We start from the raw sequence: 19,050 nt of genomic DNA, 5'->3' as shown, positions 1-19,050 counted from the left end.
AGCAGGGAGCCCGACGCGGGCCCGCGCGGGACTCGATCCCAGGACCCTGGGACCATGACCTGAACCAAAGGCAGACACTTAAGGACTGAGCCACCCAGGCGCCCCCATCCCATGTTTAAGAGTGACACAGATCACCCTAGCTCCTGAGGACCACTTTAGGACAGCTCTGATAGCGTTGCCACCAATTTTTGGCTTTGTTTTCCGTTTATTTATCTGCTTGTTCCCTTTGTCTTTATTTTCCGCTGTCATTTCTCTCCCTATTCCCACTGGCAACCATTCCAGCGTGTTGTGTGTGCCTCGGGTTATTTTTAAAATACATAATTGTGTGTGTGTTGACGTTTATTTTTCAGTTACGTAAATAGTACTGTGCTGTAGATTTTATGTTGGTTTTCTTCTCTGAATTCTCAGAACCATATGTTTGTTTCTTTAACGTCGTGTTATTATTCCAGGATCCGATCCAGGGTCTTACAGGGCATTTATTTGTCACATCTTCTTTTTTCCTGTGAGTGTGACATGATAGCTCGTTGTGGTTTTGATTTTTGTTTCCCCGACGACTAGTGATGTTGAGCCTTTTCATGTGCTCTTGGCCATCAGTACATCTTCTGTGGAGGAATGTCTGTTCAGATATTTTCCTCACTTTTAATTGAGTTGTCTTTTTTTATTGTTGAATTATAAGACTTCTTTATATATTCTGGTATTAGATCCTTAACACATCTGTGCCTGTGAGTATTTTCTCCCATTCGGCAGGTTGTCTTTCCGCTCCCTTGATACCGGCCTTTGATGCACAGAAGTTTATTGTTGATGATGTCTGGTTAATCTACATTTTGTTTGGTTGCTTATGCTTTTGGTGTCATAGCAGCAATTTTAAGATTTATCCACGTTGCTGGAGGAACACAATCAATTGCTTTTAACAACCTGACAGTTTTTTCATAATATACGTGTGCAACACATTACCCACGCACTCCCCCCAAAAAAGCCACATCATCACACGCCCTCCTGATACACCCGCGTATACGTACCTTATAAATAGTGTGAGAATTTCTTGGAGTGAAGGTGGTTGATCAGAGCATACACATGTGCTTAATTTGACCAGGTGCTGTCCGACTGTCCCCCATAATTGCTGCACCTACCCTCCCAGCAGCAGAACACGGACAGTTCTGTAGCTGCACGTGTCCGCCAGGACCGGGCACGAGCCTACTTTCAGACTGGCCAAAGTATGGGAAGTGTCCTCTCGTTGGTGTTAAACTTGCATTTCTCTTACTACCCATGAATTTGAGCATCTCATCAGATGCTTGTTTTGGGGGATTTTTTTGTTCTTGTGGATTGCTTCTTCACATCCTTGACTCATTTTTCTTGTGGGATTTCAGTCTTTTTTCTTGTTGATATTTAGAGATTCCTTGGGAATTTTGTAGGCAATAGTCCAGTTCAGTTTGAGAAAGTACAAAGAGCTTCTCCTGTCATCTGTATGTTAACTTTGACCATGGTGCCCTCCACTGTACAGAGATTCTTAATTTAGACGTGATCCCATTAGCCAATTGTTACCTTATGACTTACGCTTTTGAAGTTCCATTTCAGAGAAGTTAACCTTCCCCACCCCATGTCACAGAGATTTTTTCTTATCATCATCTATTCGATTTATAATTTTGCATTTAGTTCTTTAATGCAGCCTCTGGAGCCTCCCTTTTATATATAGTTTTAGGAAGAATAGCTTTATTTTTTTTATTCTCATACTGAGCAGGTTTTTCTGGCACAGCCTATTAGATCACTTCTTTTCTTCATTGATCCATGGAGCCACCACTCGGGTCTCCTGGCTGCTCTGTTCTATTGATTCATCTTTTCTTGGGTTAATTTACATATATATTTATTCACATAATATATATATATATATATTTTAAGATTGTATTTATTTGCGAGAGAGAGAATGAGAGACAGAGAGCATGAGAGGGAGGAGGGTCAGAGGGAGAAGCAGACTCCCTGCCGAGCAGGGAGCCCGATGCGGGACTCGATCCCAGGACTCCAGGATCATGACCTGAGCCGAAGGCAGTCGCTTAACCAACTGAGCCACCCAGGCGCCCTCACATAATATATTTTTAAAGTGTGTATGTGCATATATATCTATCCACACACACTTGAAAAAAAAAACCTTTAACTTCGTGGTATATCCTAATACCTGTCTGTTAAGGAAAGTTTTTACCCAACCACCCCACACACACACCCTCCAAATTGACTAGAAGTTCATAAAACTTTTCTGTATAAAATTTTAGAGCAAATTATTAAGTTCTTCCAAAAAAATCCAACTGCAATTTTTATTCAGATATATTGAATATATATTAACTTTGGGAAAATGTATACCTTTAAATACTAAGTCATAACACCTAAGAGCATGGGATGTCTCTCTAATTATTCAGATCATCTTTTGTGTCCTTTAATAGAGTTTTGGAAAGTACTCTCATAGGGTTCTCATTTATTCTTGTAAAGGATGATTCACAGTACATTATAATGTTTGTCACTATAGTTGAACTATGGGATTTGTGTTTTTCCTCTGATAATATACTTTCTCTTAAATAATTACACAAACTCCAGCAAAAGTTTAATTCTCATTGAAGGAGAGATATACTTAACCTATTGCTTTACTATCTGAAGAAATTTCAGATGAAACTGAGAGAGAGCAGGGGCCTGTTTGGCATCTTGGGATATTTAACTTTGAGAAATAGAACAGTTCTTCACACAAAAATAAGTTGGAGAAGCCATGTGGCATGGGTCGGAGGACTAAAACTGAAAAAAATACCAATGATAGGAAGTTTTATTTAACCTTGACGAGGACAAGGGAAGAATGTGGGACCGCAACCAGTCTGGGATCCCAGATGCTACACAAGTGACATCCTCGGGGAAAGGTAGGGGAGAAGATGAAACTGATCAGCTTCTTTCTCCTGCCCTGAAGTTAAACACCCATTGCGCCAGCCACGCTAGTGAAGCCAAAAAAATTACCTAAATGGGACTCCTCCAAAGGTACAAGTATCTCCCAGGCATCTTGTTGATAGAAGTAACTTCTCCCATCAGTTTCCATTCCCTTGATAGTAGCCGTGAATTGGCAATGACAGACCAGAATTCAGCTATGTAATGGGCACTTAAGATTAGAGGCAGGGAACTTGGAATTGATGTACCCAGTGAGCAAAAGTGGGAGGACTTCTGGGAATTTCTGGTGGGGACAGGAATATAAACGTAAATGAGGTGTGATTCCTGCAATCAAGGAGTTCACGGTCGAGCACGAGAAACAGGTGTTCGCCTAGCTTCACACAGGGCGGTAAATGCTATGAAGACAGTGTGCTTACAGGGCCAGGTGAGATCTCACAGAGGAGGTGACATTCTGAACAGGAGATGAAGTGGGAAGACACGAGTGCCCAGGTGATGAGTCTGGGTAGTAGCTTATGAGCAATAAAAAGTTACCATAGGTTTTGAAGCTAGGCAGAGGCTTGTTTCAGTGTATATGCTAGGACTGGATTCCAGGAAGTGGAGTGCAGATGGGGTTGGTAAGGAGACCAGCAAGGAGGAGCAACCTAAGTAGCTTGTCAAGCTAAATAGGAAAATAAAATTCATGATAGTAATTTAAAAGAGCAACAAATTTCCAGGTCCCCTCTCCCCCGCCCCCTCCTCCCCGCCCAAAAAAAGTTCATTCTCCACTCTTCCTTCCTAGGGCACTTGACTTTAAAGCATTGAACATTTTTGCTAAGTAAGGTCAGTATTTCAGAATATATACTTTAAGAGAAATATAGGCCCAAATAAGACTTTATCATTTTGATTATTATGATAAAATGATAATAGAAACATTTATATAGTGAATATAATATGCCAGGCACTGTTTGACTCTTGTTTAATACGATAACCCCATGAGGCGGCTATAATTTGCTTTTTATGGATGAGATGATTAGAAGCACAGAGAAGGTAAGTAATTTCCTCAAGAACACACAGCTAGTAAATGAAGAGTCAGGCTTAACCCCTGTCAGTCTTGGTGCAGAGTTCATGGTCTTATTCACTAAGCTAGGCTCCCTCCCTCTGATATTTTAAATATCCTATGTTTAATATTATGGACAGGATAAAACATTCGGAAGTTCCAGCTTTACAAATATGAGTGTGACAGCCTTAAGAGTCTCTCCTGTTACTTCCCGTGACTTGGCATCTCGATGCAGCCAGTTATGAAACCTGCCTTCAAGGAGGTCTGGGGCTGCTGGCGATGATACAGAAGGAAATGGTAACTTTTCCCCCCTGCATTTGTCCTCTCAGAAAACAGAAGCAGTGAAGTCTTCACAGACATTTGTCAGCATCGGGATGGTTCTAGAAGTTTGTCTTAGGTGTTCGTGTCAGGCAAAATAATCGCTCCAATATTAAAAGACGTAGGTTCACAGACCTGTGTGTGGTTTGCAGACTGGCTTCTGTGTCCCAGCACTCCTGAGACCTGTCTTTGTCATCTAGAGCTGTTTACCAGTTGCAGGGTGTGCGCTCTGGAAGCCCACAGAATAGGCTACAGGATAGTTCCTGGAGCTCTGTCCTCTAGATAATATTGTCCAGTGTGTACATTTCTGATTTGCATGTTGTATGGGTGACCCAAAGAACAGGATTCCTGTTCTCTTCAAACATAAGCATTCCTCGAAGCCACAGGGGGAAAAAAAATGTTAATGTTCCGATTCCAGACAGCTGACGGCCGTGCTGTTCGTGCTGAAGTCACTGAAGTCAGGAAGGCTGTAACCATGTGGTCTTGTCTCACTTTCGTAGACCACTCGGCCTTTACATTTTTATGTGCAAAGTCTTATTTTTATTGTTTTCTCACTCGAACAGAGCATCATGGTCCGCCTTCAGGAACAAACTCAGCCAGGCAGAGCCCTGCCCTGCAGCACAGAGCCCCGGGCCAGTCCCAGGCCAACCACATAGCTGGGGACAGGTGAGGCCGCTCTTCCCAGCTTTGGGCTGTTTTCTGTCGTCGCCCCACTCTTCAGCACCCGGCCCCACCCACGCCCCCGCACAGGGGCCCCTTCAGATACGGTCCCACACCCTGCACCCCCTCAGCACCTCATCCCTCCTCCAGCCGCATCCCCAGGGCGCAACGTCATTACCAGTCGTGCCTGACGAGAGGGGTTAGAAAACAAGAAGTGACATAGCGCCTGGCTGCGCTCCTCTAGGCCCTCCTCATTTTGGTGGGGGCCCAGGCCCACGTGCCTGCTCTGTCCTCAGACTGCTTGAGCAGACCAGAGCCCTGCTTGCACATCTTTCTTTCTTCTCTCGTTGACAGTGCTAGCCATGCAACAAAAACGAGATTTCCAGAAACTCAGCGTCCGGGCACTGGCCCTGCCAGAGAGCCGTTTCTCACGGACGAGGTCCGCTCGTCGCCCCGCCCCGGGTCGGTGACCTGAGTGCAGTTTTCCTTGCTATAAACTGCGCTGAGACGCCCTTAAAACAAAGAGCAAACCAAACCAACGTGGGCTGTTGGGAGACTGGCTGCTGGAGTTACCAACCAGATTTGCCCAGCATCTCTGGGTCCAGGCACGGCCTGCCTTCGCGGCGGTTTGTCCGGAGGATGGGCAGCTTCCTTCAGCTTTGAAAAGAAATTAATCTGCCTTTACTTTCAAACCGTTTTCATTTCCTCAGTTCAGAGAGTGACTGGATTTCTCTCTCGTAGAAGTGCTCTAGAAGGTGGAATCGGGAAAGACGTCTCCACTTCTTACAGACACTCGTGGTCTGACCACAAGCGCCTTGCCCAGCCTGACGCGGCAATGAGTGCGGTTGTGGGCGCCCGGCACAGCCAGGTAGACGGACGCCACCCCCAACCCAGATGTGGACTGTTCTTTTCAGTTGCTACACCGCTGATGCTGGCGAATTTTTATTACAGATCAGTTCGGACACATTTGTTCCCAAGATTAATAATTCTGTGTGTTTGGCATTCCATCAGCTTCCATGAGAGAACGTGAAAGAGTGAAAAAGTTTACCCTGTAATTGGAGGAATGTGCACCCTGGGTCCGGTACTTAGAAATAGCAGTGTTTGAGTTCATCAGAGGAGGGTTTCGGTTTTTTTTTTCCCCCCAGGGAAAACTCGTCAAAATCTCCTTAAAGGAAGCATTTCCCCAAATTCTATTCTCTGATCATCCTGCTGCACATTGACTAGTAGAGAAAACATGTGATCTTCAGCTTAATTTAGGCTGCATTTATAAAGTAGCTGTTCAACCAAAACTTTCATTCCTTTCTTATGATATAGAAATGCATATTGAGTGTATGTCATAATCTCCCAGCTCTAAAAGTAGTCTTTCTTCAAGCTGTCATTAAAGCAGCCCACGAGAACTTGTTTTTCTTATGCTTCTTTCTCTCCCAGAGCCTTGGTTGTTACCCAGTGGAGCTGGAGAGAGGCCCCCGGGGCTTTGGGTTCAGCCTCCGTGGGGGGAAGGAGTACAACATGGGGCTGTTCATCCTGCGTCTTGCTGAGGAGGGCCCCGCCATCAAAGACGGCAGGATTCACGTGAGTTGGCTTCCTTCCGCGACCTTTGCTTCTGGCTCCAGACTGGAAACGACTGAAAATAGTTGATCGAAGGGAGTGTAGAAACCTCCCAAAGCTAAGTAGCAAAGTTTTCCATCATCAGACCTGAAAGCAGCTGCTCTTTGTTCCACTTTCCGATGCCTGGTGATTTCACAGCCTCGCTCTGGTGTCCTAGGTGGTACCACACTGATGCTGTTTTTACCATTTTGATTTTGGGCAATAAGGAAACTTATTTTTTACTTACACCGTCAACGTTTGAGGGCAAATGGGTTCGTAAATAAAATACACTTTTATCTTATTAAAAATCTTGGAAAAGCCAGGATAAAACAGAATCTTCAATTTCTTTCCAGAAATAATAGGCCCAGGATTTTTTTTTTTCCCCTCTTAGCTACCCACAGAGATAGCCAGAGATCAAAAAGCATGACTCCCCCAGCCTTTACTATTATTTGAAAGACTAGAATTCACTTGGGTAATGGTCCGTCCTAGGGGTTCTCAGCTCTGAAACCCTGTAGCTTTGTACGGAGCACTGCAGACCAGACTGTCTGTGCATCTGCACGTAAGGTATTTTCGCCCCACCTCTGAATGTTACTTCAAGAGGAATGTTATGTAGGGGACATGTGTTGGCCTCGGTTTTTAAAAAAATAATTCACTGGTATTGTTAGGTGATACATTCGAAACTTTAAATTCTAGACAGCCTTCCCCCTACTGCTCAAGAGAACTTTGGATTTCCTCCCTCTCCCACCCGTAGGCAGCAGGGAAGATAATTTTTGTTTAAAAATCAGATGGTATATTCTAATAATGTTTGGAAAAGGCTTCCAGGTGATTGCAGTTTTGAATTTTCCACATCACTGCCCCACTCCCATTACTCATTTGGTAAACATGTATTGAGTGTTTGCTTTACCCAAAGCTTTTCTGAATGAGTACTGAATGAGCTGGGAGAAGGGGGAGTCCCTAAAACAAATAAGATACCACCCTTCTTAAAAATGACCAGACTTGTGCACAAGTTCAAAGAGGTGAGGATGAGTGGAGATCTCACAGAATGGATGGCAGTGGAAAGTGGGTAAGATTTCAGTAGAGAAAGATTGGTCCTTTTTCTTCCCCCTCTTTTTTAAAAATTTGTTTGGGTATACTTTAAATCTGTTGGTTTGTTGTTTTTTTAAAGATTTTATTTATCTATTTGACCCGGAGAGACACAGCGAGAGAGGGAACACAAGCAGGGGGGAGTGGGAGAGGGAGAAGCAGGCTTCCCACTGAGCAGGGAGCCTGATGTGGGACTTGATCCCAGGACCCTGGGATCATGACCTGAGCTGAAGGCAGACGCTTAACGACTGAGCTATCCAGGTGCCCCAAATCTGTTGGTTTTTTAAAAATCTCCCATTGTAGGGGTGCCTGGGTGACTTTGTTGGTTGAGCATCTGACTCCTGATCTTAGCTCAGGTCTTGATCTCAGGGTCGTGAGTCTGAGCCCTGCATTGGGCTCCACGCCCAGTGTGGAGCCTACTTAAAAAAAATCTCCCATTGTATTGAGTGTCATAAAAAAAAAAAGGCCAAAAACTAGGATATAATTTTAAAACGTTGATTCCAAATATAACCCTCAGATGCACTAATCTCACTAAACAAATAAAAGGCAAACAGGCCTTGAAGCAGGCAGTCTGTTTCTAAGACATACCGTTCTTTACAAATGAATGGGAGCTTTGGACTTCCACGATTAAACCAACTAATTTCAAAAGCTCTGATATTTGAAAACAAAAGGAAATAGGCTAATACGATTATGCCCAGGTTTGTTCTAAACTCTAAGAAATCAGCTTTTCAGAGAAGAGTTCTTTTTCTGGCTACCAAACTGTCAAAATCTTGACTTGCTAAGGATCATGGGAGCTTTGTTACTAATGACAACTGAGTCTGGGGGCCACTGCCCAAATGAGGAGAGTTTATCTCCAGCAAACTCGCGCCACAGAGCTGCCTGAGCTCCCTTTCCGCCTCACCCTCCCGCCTCTCTCCCCGCCTCCCTCACTTTGTCTGGTAGGTTATTCTGTACCTATCATGTCAGTATCTTCGGTCCTCGTACAGGGCCTTGAATGGTTATAGTAGATGCTCTGTAGATGTTTGTTGAAAAGTAGAATGGATGAAAAATACTTACAGTGAGGATTGTTTTTCTCAAGATTAGCTCCCGGAACTTCCTACTGCGTAGACAGGACTGGGCTAGATGAAGCAGTTGGGCAGACAGTGTAAGAGTGCGGTTCAGTAAGACAAGGGAAGGTTAGTCTGTAACATAGATGGAAAGGTGTTGAGAGTCAAGGAGGTCTCTACATTTAGTGAGCCTCAAGCCGTCTATAAATCTGGTTAAGATCTGGAGAGGAGTGAAAAAGGTGTTCTGGGCAAAGGGAATGAGATCAGCTGAGTGGGAAAAGCTCATATTAGGGGATAGTGTCAGATTTAGTTAGATCTTTACCGTAGGACAGAATCAGATTTAGAAAATGTGGAGTCTGGCATCTTCTAGGCAGCACGTGTTTCCACTTAGGTTTAGTCTCACAAAAACCCTCTAAAGGAGGTGGCATTATCCCCACTGATTGATGTAAAACTGAGGCTCCGGGAGACTAATCCCTTGCTGGGGTCACTCGGCCTGTGGCGGCCGCGGTGGGACCTCGGGCTTTGGCCCTGTGAGCCCAGGCCTCGTGCTTCCCAGGGCAGGCCCTGGCTGGTGTCTTTCTGGATGGGACAGTTTGGGGGAACCGTATGGGTTCTCAAGGCCTTCTAAGATCATGTAAGCAGTGTACTAGAAATACTATTTTGTAATTTTAATACAAAATGTACATTTTTAGCGGCTGTTGTTAATATAGTAACTTTTTTAAGGAACATAATTTTTCTCTAGCCCCTCTTCCCACTTCTTCCTTTGGTTCTCCTATTCTTTTTCCCTCCCTTTGATTTCTCTCTCTCCCCTCCTCTGTCCCCCATAATTTTATTTTTCAATCATACAAACCTGAACTCGAATCATTATTGGTTCTATTTATCAAAAGATGTATTCCTTGATACATATTCCTCGTATCCAAAAGATACATTCCACATGTAAAATTTTTAAAAGTAACAGAAGTAACAGAATTTTCAAAGAATGTTCACATTTCTGTCTCAAAGGTGCCATTTTTTACATCTCTAGCTCTGTACAGTCCAGTAGAGAAGTTTTCTCCCTCTGAGGGCCTGTCTGCCAGAAATCTTAAAGCCATGGGGTTCTAGTGTCCTTCTCCACAATGTGGTTTTAAAGTTAAACGAAAATGACACCTGGTGGCAAATCTGTTCAATTACAAGCTTTATTGCGATTCATTTGTTGTACTAAGAGTAAGAAATAGTCTGTTTAGGACAGTGAATTTAAGCCAGAAAATGTGACTGCAATCAGTGATAACCTCAGTCATGTTTCACAAGACACACCCAAAGCATGCTCCCAATACTGTCTGCCTTAATTTTCATTTCTCTAATTATCAGCAGAATTTTATACCCAGTACTAACTTAGTATGTGTATTTCCTCATGCAAATAATTTTCTTCAGTCACTTATTAGGGAAATCTGGGTATTGGCTTTTGTCTCACATATATTCTAGATATAAACTTTTTTTTTTTTAAGATTTTTATTTATTTGACAGAGAGAGAGATAGTGAGAGCAGGAACACAAGCAGGGGGAGTGGGAGAGGGAGAAGCGGGCTTCCCGCCGAGCAGGGAGCCCGACGTGGGACTCGATCCCAGGACCCTGGGACCATGACCTGAGCCGAAGGCAGACGCTTAACGACTGAGCCACCCAGGCGCCCTAGATATAAACTTTTTATTAATTATATGTGTATGATTTTTTCCATCCTGTGTTTATTATTATTTTGTTTAAAGACCCTTTTTCTATGTTAAATCTATCTAGCTTACTTGATAGCCTCCATTTCTTCAAGAGACTCCTCTTTTTTTTTTTTTTTTTCATAAAGATGCAGCAAAACAATCTCTTCTTTTTCTCATAGTTGACTTGACATTTTTTGCAGTGTAGGGAGTGGGCTCCAGCCTCAGGTAAATCTTCATCCGGATTCACTTGAAGTCTTTTTTGGGCAAGACGGGGAGATAGAGAACTTGAAAAGTAACATTTGTCTCGGTTTGGTGTGTAATCGGGTTTTCTCTCATTAAATCCTCCCCAGTGCCCCAAGACATTATCCCCATTTAACAGGGAGGAACCTGAGACCGACCAGCCAGCAGGAAGGAAGAGCCAGGAGTGAACCACAGACGTTAGGACGCCAAAGCCCAGCTTCCTGGCCACTGTGCTTTGCGCTCTCTGTGGATACAGACTTCCCCCCCAGCCTCTGTTAAATAATTATTGGGTCATCTTGTGTTATTTCTGGATCGTTTTAGTAAGCTCTTATAAATATCTGAGCTTCTTGGAATTTCAGTAGTTTTCCATTGTTCAGTTTTTCTCTTTTGAAGCCAGTACCCTTCGCGTGTTTGTCACCTGTTTTAAAACCACTATCATCGTTATCTTTAATCTGGTCCTTTGCAGAAGTTATATTTGACTCATCTGTATTATCCCTTTTTTTTTTTTTTTAACTAACTAAACAGCATTTCCAGTAAACAGCAGTGATACTGAGGCATCTTTTTCTGATCCCTAGTTTTATGTTTTTTAGGGAAATCATTTTAAAGTCATGAGCGTAAGCCAGTTATTGGTTTTAAATAAGTATTCGTATTAATATATTCTCCAGGCTGCAGTTTTTCAGAGTTTTCATCTCTGAATATTCCAGTTATCAAATGCCTCCTATATGTACAGGATGTGTGGCCAACACGAAGGAGTGGGCCGTTCTCCTCGGAGGCCCAGAAAGGCTTCATAGATGAGGAGCCATCTGCCCAGAATTCAGAAAATAAATTCAAGATTCAGCTCAAGTTGCAAAGTACCCTTACAGGTGGATCATTCAGTGACAGCCCTGTAGTATCAGGTGGATCGTAGAGACCTCACCTCCTGTGTCACTTATCCTTTGGTGGGAAACTCAGAATCTGATTCATGATTTCAAGGTGCCGGGATCCCATTTACTAGTCCTATAAAACTTTCCCCTGTAGGATTTCCACGGAGTAAATAAAGCTGGCCACTGTCTGTTCCTGTGGCTGTCCTCTGGCCACTCGTCACCAGCCTTAGCACGATAGCACTGTGTACAAGTTACACATCATCTGACAAATGAGAGTGAGTCACGTAGCAAGCCTGGGGGGCTCTAGAGCGGACAGAGCAGAAGTGAAGAAGGATGCATCGTTTCATGTTGTTCCTGTGAATGTTCCCTCTCTAGGTGGGTGACCAGATTGTCGAAATCAATGGGGAGCCTACACAAGGCATCACACATACTCGAGCAATTGAGCTCATCCAGGCCGGTGGAAATAAAGTTCTCCTGCTTTTGAGGCCAGGAACTGGCTTGATACCTGACCACGGTAAGTCACATCGTTCACCTGGAGCTGAAACGTGCCTGCTGTGTTAGGGAGGGGACAGCGGCAGGAAAGGAAGGGGAGAGACAGTTGACTGGCTAGTTCAAAGGTGAACAGCAGAACCACCTGCAACTAATTACACAGCATAGGTTAATTATAATACTACAAAATAAGCGACTTCGCCATGATTTTTGTTGGGATGGAACATGTGAAGCAGTTTCCACAGAAAACATATAGTTGCTTCTGTAGAGAAACGTGCCTGTAAAAAAACAAGGATATCGGAAGCAAGTGCTTTAAATGGCATGAAAAATATTTGAAATCTCTCCAAATGCTAAGACCTTTAGGTTTTTCTGGTCACTTGTCGAAAACAAGTTACTGTGGCCCTACCTGGGCTCAGGGAGTTGGACGTGGGACCATGTCTGGACTCCTGTACTGATCCTCAGCTTCCTGGGTTTCACTATATGGTTTTGAAATACGGTTTTGAAACTCATTGTTTAATCGAGTGCACTAGCCTAGAAAGAGAGTATCACGCCACTAGGACGTGTCCCTTCCAGTTTCCTCCCCCTCTCCCCACCTGGAGAGATTTTGAGGGACAAGTATAGACGTGACCTCCTGCAGTCCCCTTCCAGCCTATAATTCTCTGTGTGATCTTCCACCATCTGCTTGTAAACCATACGTTCCCAGTGACATCTTTGCTAACTGCGCTGTGATTTTTTTTTTTTTTTTTTTTTTTTTTACATAGTCCTAGGCTTTTTCTCTTCCTTCTTCAGGTTTGGCTCCTTCCGGTCTGTGCTCCTACGTGAAACCTGAGCAACATTAAGGCTTTCAGGGCTTTTCTTGGTCTTTCCTTAAAAAGACTTGGTAAATTTGCATGTCTTGTAAATCACTTCCTTCTTTTTTTTTCTGTTTAATTAAAAATGATGCTATTAAATACATCCCTTTCTATCTTCTGCACTTTTCAGTTCCCTTTTGACATTAAATTTGACAGCTTAATCCAAGAAAATTATTTACAAATGCCCACGAACCTCGTTCTGGCTACCACAGTTCGGTCTCCTTTGTTACTGATTTTGCATAGCTGTAAGCTATATCCTTTGATAACAGCCAGATTAGTAAGCTTCCTGGACCAAGTAATTTGGTCCGATTTTATTATTTATTTCTTCTAAGTTTTTCATTGGGCTTTACTACTTATATGATGTACAAATTCTTCATATCACTAATTATACATAAATTATTGGAAGAATGACTGTTATTTTGTGTATATTTAAACAAACAACCTACAAGTACAACCACCTCGTGTACAAGTACTGCTGTCTATATGACCTGCCTTTCTCGAGAGAGCTCAGCATATATACTCAGGCTATTTAAGCAGTTAGTCCAATCCAAATGGCTGTCAGAGTTCAAAACTTACTGTTCCTCTTTGTAATTCTAAAATTTAATGATGTTCCACTCAAATCCCTTTTTGTAGGTGATTGGGATGTTAATAATCCTTCATCTTCAAATGTGATTTATGATGAGCAGCCCCCCTTTCCCCCATCTTCCCATCCTGCTTCCGTATTTGAGGAGTCTCCCGTGCCAGTAATTGAAGGATCTTTAATGAGAGGTCAGACATGTGAAAAGACCGAGGAATTAAAGGATGGTGTGCCTGAAAAGAAAAGCACTTTAAATGAAAATCCATCTGATAAAAAGCAGCCCTCTTTTCTCCAGAAAAATGTGAATAAAAGGGATCCACCCAGCAGTCATGGTCAGAGTGACAGGAAAAATCTCTTCAGAGTAGAAAACGGTGTTACACAAAGAGGCAGATCTGCTAGTCCCAGAAAGCCCGCCAGCCGACATGCAGAAGGACGTTCAGACAGGCTTCCCAGTCCTCTACCAACTGACCCCAAAAGAAGACCCAGAGAGCGATCACTCAGCCCCAGGAGAGGGGACAGTAAAGGGCAGATGGGCACCAGGGCAGGTTCCGGACAAGATGGCTGCGAACGAAGCAGAGGACGGTCTTCAAGCCCAAAGAAGCAGCAGAAGACTGAGGGAAGCAAAGGCCGATCGTCAGAGTCGGAGAGCCAGAGGGGCGGGGGCCGTGCGAGGGATGGGGCCGAGCAGATCTCCGAGGGCAGAGAAGAATCGGGTGTCGTCCAGAAGGACACAAAGCAGAGCCAGTCTGGAAAAAACAGAACACGGTCTCCAGAGAAACAAAGCAAGAGGATGGCTGAAAAGTCTCTTCCATCCAAAAAGACTAGTAGTGCTGCTGCTAGTAGAGTATTACCTGACAGGGAGAAAGGAAAGAAGGCGGCCTTGGGAGAGACAAGCGCCAGCAAAGAGAAGCCAGGAGACAATGCGAGACTATCAGACAAGAAGCTGAAGCAGGACCCTGAAGAAAGGATGGTTTTAAACAAAACCCAAGCTCCCCGAGGAAAAGAACAGGAGGCAGCCGACAGAACCAGAGAGAGCGGAGGCTTCCAACCTGAGAGTGCTTCTCCCGTTAAGAAAACACCCATAACTCCAGGGCCCTGGAAGGTGCCAAGTGCAAACAAAGCGGCAGGCCCTAGTGGTGTGGCCGAGAAACGGCTGTGACCTTCGGTATAAAACAAAGAAAAACAAGCTGTAATCTTTTCTTACTAAAAAGTGGCATCTTTCCAAAACAAAACCCCACAAAGTCCTTTTTTCTGAGATTCTGGACCACGACACGTTTTGATTTGAGCATCCGGGTAGCCAGGCTGCATGAAGCGCCTGCAGGACCACTGCGAACCAGCCGTCCCCCGGGGCCGCCCTCCCGCCTCCGCGGGGGTCCCAAGTGACGCGTGCCCACGTGCACGGCCTGGTCACAACCCCCTTGATACCTGTGCCAAGTTATCTACTGTATCATGTCTGTCTTATCCATTTCACTCAGCTGTTCCCACAGGAATGAGAAAACTCAGTTTGGCTTGGAAGTTGGTATCCTCGATAGCATGCTGCATGTTTACAGAGAGACACATTCGAGTCCTTGCAGAAGGGGTTGTTCGCTCATCATTAAAGATGGCAGTCACCTCTTCCAACAGCTACAGGTGATGGCGCAGGCCCAGTTTAAAAATGAAACTCCAGAACATCACTACTGAAAAGAAAAACAAAATGGAGCCAGATAACGACACTCTCTTAGGGTTTTTAATTCGGCTGGATCAGGTATTTCAAGTAACTTACAGATATTACTTACAATTGGATGTTTAAAATGAGCTAGTGCTCTAGGCAATGAAGAGTTCCCCCTCCTGCTGTTATTTTCCAACCCTGATGTGGTCTTAGCATCTCAGGTTGGCCTTTTCCTTCAGTTTATTTTGTTAGGAAACCAGAAAGAAGCATGTGGAAATATTGCTTACTGCTGTTCAGAGAAAAACTACCAGGTTTCTATGTCTGGATATTTGGGTTGGACCTCCTACTACTCACTCGTTAGTCGTTACTACATAGTGCGTATGGGAAGAGTCAAAACATCGTACAGATCGTGAGGGCCTTGATTGCAGAGCACCTTCCCAGATAGAGGACCACGCCTCCGGCAGTAGCTGTCCGAGCTCAGGTGTTTCGAGGCAGAACTTGCATTCAGACCTGTTCAGCAAGAGGACCGACGTGGCGTGGTGGTAGACAGCCCTTGCTAGATCTGATTTCGTTTTAATTTCTAGCTACGTTAACTTATTTAAAAAACAAGAAAGGGAGACTAGACATCTGCTTAGCTTGTTGTACACATTTTCGGAGTCCTTTTAAAAAGTCTCAGTAAAGATGTTTGCTGGGAGGTAGAGACCGTTTTTAGCTCCATAAAAGAGATCCAGGATTTTCAGGCCCCTGTAGCAGCATTCGGTAGCAGCTATGAATAAAGGAACAATCTCAGAACAAAACCATTTTATGGAGTATTTGAACACACCTGTTCTGTCACCTGGGTTCATCTTGTTCTTGTGAAACCTGGTACGTCCAGGCCCTGTCCTCTCAGAGTCCGACTGTGAAAGTCTTTAACGTACCAACCGAAGCCGCCCTTCTAGCTGAGACATGCTTCCCAGAGTGAGATTTCTGAACTCCCCTTCCATCCGGAACTATATTACCCACCTATTGTAACTACTTGAATAGAGAAAAATTAGGAGGCTTGATCCATGCTGAGAATTTAGCACCACAGAAATGATTTATTTTCCCTATAGTCCACAATTAGTGATAAAAAAATCCTATTTTTATTGTTAACTGTGACATAACTTCGATGTCATATGTTGTCAGTCTGATGTGGCTCTTCTCTAAGTAACCTGTCACTGTACTGATTATATACTGACTTAGCAATGTGGCCTTGGAATGCTAAGCAAAATATGGATGTACTGGTTGTAAATGTTTATATATTGTACAGTACCTTTATATATACACTTGAGGTTCTGATTAGAGAAAGAGATCTGTAAATCGCTCGTTATTTTTTATATAGATATTAAAAAAAAAAAAAACTGTTCATGGCCTGCATTTCTTTTATTGTCAGGTTTATTTAATGTTGCTTTCTCTTATAGAGCAAATTCCCATCACAGTCCGAGTCCTCAGATAGGTGTGGTTGCTCCAAGTCACAAACATTCAAAATCCTACAATCAGGACGACTTATAATGATGACTTTACCTGTATAGCTTCCTTCTATCTGTATGTAAACCTTGAAATTGGCTTATCGTTATGCCTGTTCATTATAAAGAAAATAGCTTTGCAAAAATAACTTGCTACTCCCCAAAATCTTTTCCTACACTGTTGGAGAGAAGAGGACTTGTCTTCTCGGAAGTTCAGTGGAAGTTCTAATGGATAGAGTGGTGTAAGTCCAGTTTACTGTAAGGTCACAAAACTCATCAGACTGTGGCATTTCAGCAGTAAATCATTTCATTTACTATAGGTTACACTTACTTTCAGAATGAAGTGTTTTGACTTACTTGGGTTTCATTTATTTTTTGATATGATTAATGCCCAAAACCTATTTCACGACCATGGTTATTTTACTCTTGCGGGTAAAAAAAAAAGTTCCTGCCATTGCATTAACTTACACTAAAAATTAAACGCATAAACCCCAAGTCCCACAGTGGAGATGCATGTCATGGCAAAGGCTGTAGAAAGTGGCAGCAAATAGTTTGGGTGGACGTATCTTCTCACGGAGTTCTGAGATGCTACTGCATTGTCTTGCTACAGATGAGAGACTGAGATCATAGTTACATCAAATTTTATAGACCAAGTAGCTGTTGAACAGGGTCAACTATTTCAGAAGTCTCAGACACAAAAGCATTTGGCTTTTTATTTCTACATGAAAATATCTTGGGTTCTTCCTTTCAATAGATACTCCCATGTAGAAAAAGCCAAATGCTTTTAAACACATGCACAAATGAAGAATTCCGTGGTTAGTATGTCCAACATTCAAAGAGAAAATGGTTTTAAAAAAGCAAGGAACATTCAAATTAGTTAAACTGTGTAACAGTCTAATGAGTATTTAAGCTGAAGCTTAGTCCATAGGTTGCCCCTCCAGAACACTGGTATAAACACGGACATTTGCACAAAATGTGACGTTTCGGTCTGGTATGAAGAACAACACATCAGAGCACCTTTTTACATCATCATGGTATGCTCCAATGCCTAAGAACTATCTGTGTGTGTTAAACATAACAGATTTACTTATTTAGGCAGCTCTTTACTGGTCATGCTCTTAAATACAATACAATGACTTGTTCAAAGCATGCCATAATTATTAACATGAAATCTGTAATCTTTGCTTTAGTTAACTGAATTAGTTTAAGAGAGTCACTAACTTGGATCTGTTTTCATTGTTGCTATGCAAGAGAGACTTTTGGGAAGAGCGTGATTCTAAAGAGAGAACTCTGAACTAGAGAACTCTGAATCTTTCTCATATACATTAAAAATACGAAAACATAGCCAAGTGCTTTAGCTTAGCCTAAACCTATAATTTTGACAGAGAATCCTTTGGGAATTTGTCTATTTCACAGTGTTCACATTAAAGCCAAGCAGAACTATTATTAGCAAATACACAAATCAAGAGGCTTATTTTGTCCTTAATAAGCAACAATCATTTATTACCTTGAGTAATACCTTATTATAGCTTATATGCTCAGGCATGCTGCAGGAAAGGTAATGGAATTATTGGACATTTGTGAAATTCAAACTTCATTATTCAAGATGGGCACCAGTAACTGCAAGAAGCAAAGGATTACTTTAAATGATTAAACTAGTCAATACATGCATACATGAGATTCACTTTAATGAATCTCTCATAATCCCAAATCATATGCCATATTGGAAGTCAAACCCGTTTGGCCCACTATGAGTGTGTAAATCTAAAACATTTCAAAAGTGGATGTAATTAATTTGGAAGAGTGTTATTTTACAGTGCAGAAGTCCACGTACTTGTAAATACAATGAACCAAAAATAAAAAGACCCATAAGCTTATACTGTGAGGCATTGTGGTATTTAGAATTTTTCTACATGTCTCTGAAAGTCAAGAAACCATATGCCAGTTAGGCAAGTATTTAGTTATTCAACTATACAAAGTATTTGGCTTATATTATACATTAGCTATAATGTACATATTTAGGAAATTTCGGGTTGTACCTCCATAGCAATTTTAAGAGGGATAATTTTTCCTGATACAAATTATTAAGTGAACAGGTATTTCTCTTAACCTTCTATGGTTAGTACTATTCCAATTAAATGTATAAATGGCCTAATCTTAGCCCTGTTTTTACATCTTGGTTTAGTTTCTCAGTAACAGCTAAATATTACCAAAATATATCTCGCTCTTTTTTGGGGATCAAAACAAAAGCCCAAGTTCTCGGGCGCCTGGATGGCTCAGTCAGTTGAGCATCCGACTCTTGATTTCAGCTGGTGATCTCAGGGTCATGGGATCGGGCCCTGCATCAGGCTCTGCTCTCAGCACGGAATCTGCTTGTCCCTCTCCCTCTGCTCCTCCCTCTGCTCCTCCCCCTACTCACACACTAGCTCCAAAATAAGTAAAACCTTTAAAAAAAACAAAAATCCAAGTTCTTAGAAATTATAGAGATAAATGAAGCACTGAGGGTAGGACAACCATGAAGTTACAACTCTCCCATCCTAACAGAATTAAAAAGTTGCATGAATGTTAAGT

General features: G+C 42.7%; 1 protein-coding gene across 5 annotated transcripts in view; it reads left to right on the top strand.

Annotated features, from left to right (window-relative positions):
* MAGI3 (membrane associated guanylate kinase, WW and PDZ domain containing 3) overlaps nt 1–16,379 on the top strand; it is a 237,126-nt gene extending 220,747 nt beyond the window's left edge. For 3 of the 5 annotated variants that reach the window (XM_064588609.1, XM_064588607.1, XM_064588610.1), the window contains 5 exons: nt 4,834–4,936; nt 5,672–5,798; nt 6,359–6,502; nt 11,806–11,944; nt 13,404–16,379. In XM_064588609.1, coding sequence (XP_064444679.1) covers nt 4,834–4,936; nt 5,672–5,798; nt 6,359–6,502; nt 11,806–11,944; nt 13,404–14,506 — 1,616 coding nt within the window. In that variant the 3' untranslated portion in view covers nt 14,507–16,379. Of the gene's footprint in view, nt 1–4,833; nt 4,937–5,671; nt 5,799–6,358; nt 6,503–11,805; nt 11,945–12,708; nt 12,800–13,403 lie in introns of all 5 variants that reach the window. The other 2 variants (XM_064588611.1, XM_064588608.1) reach the window with 2 other exon arrangements.
* The last annotated feature ends 2,671 nt before the right edge of the window (nt 16,380–19,050 follow it).

This window comes from Mirounga angustirostris, unplaced genomic scaffold (genome assembly GCF_029215605.1).
Source record: "Mirounga angustirostris isolate CCGP_5_RB_7025 unplaced genomic scaffold, mMirAng1.0.hap1 SCAF_4, whole genome shotgun sequence".
NCBI classification, from domain to species: Eukaryota; Metazoa; Chordata; class Mammalia; order Carnivora; family Phocidae; genus Mirounga; species Mirounga angustirostris.
Note: the sequence above shows the minus strand (reverse complement) of the source record. Positions and strands in the feature narration are given on the sequence as shown.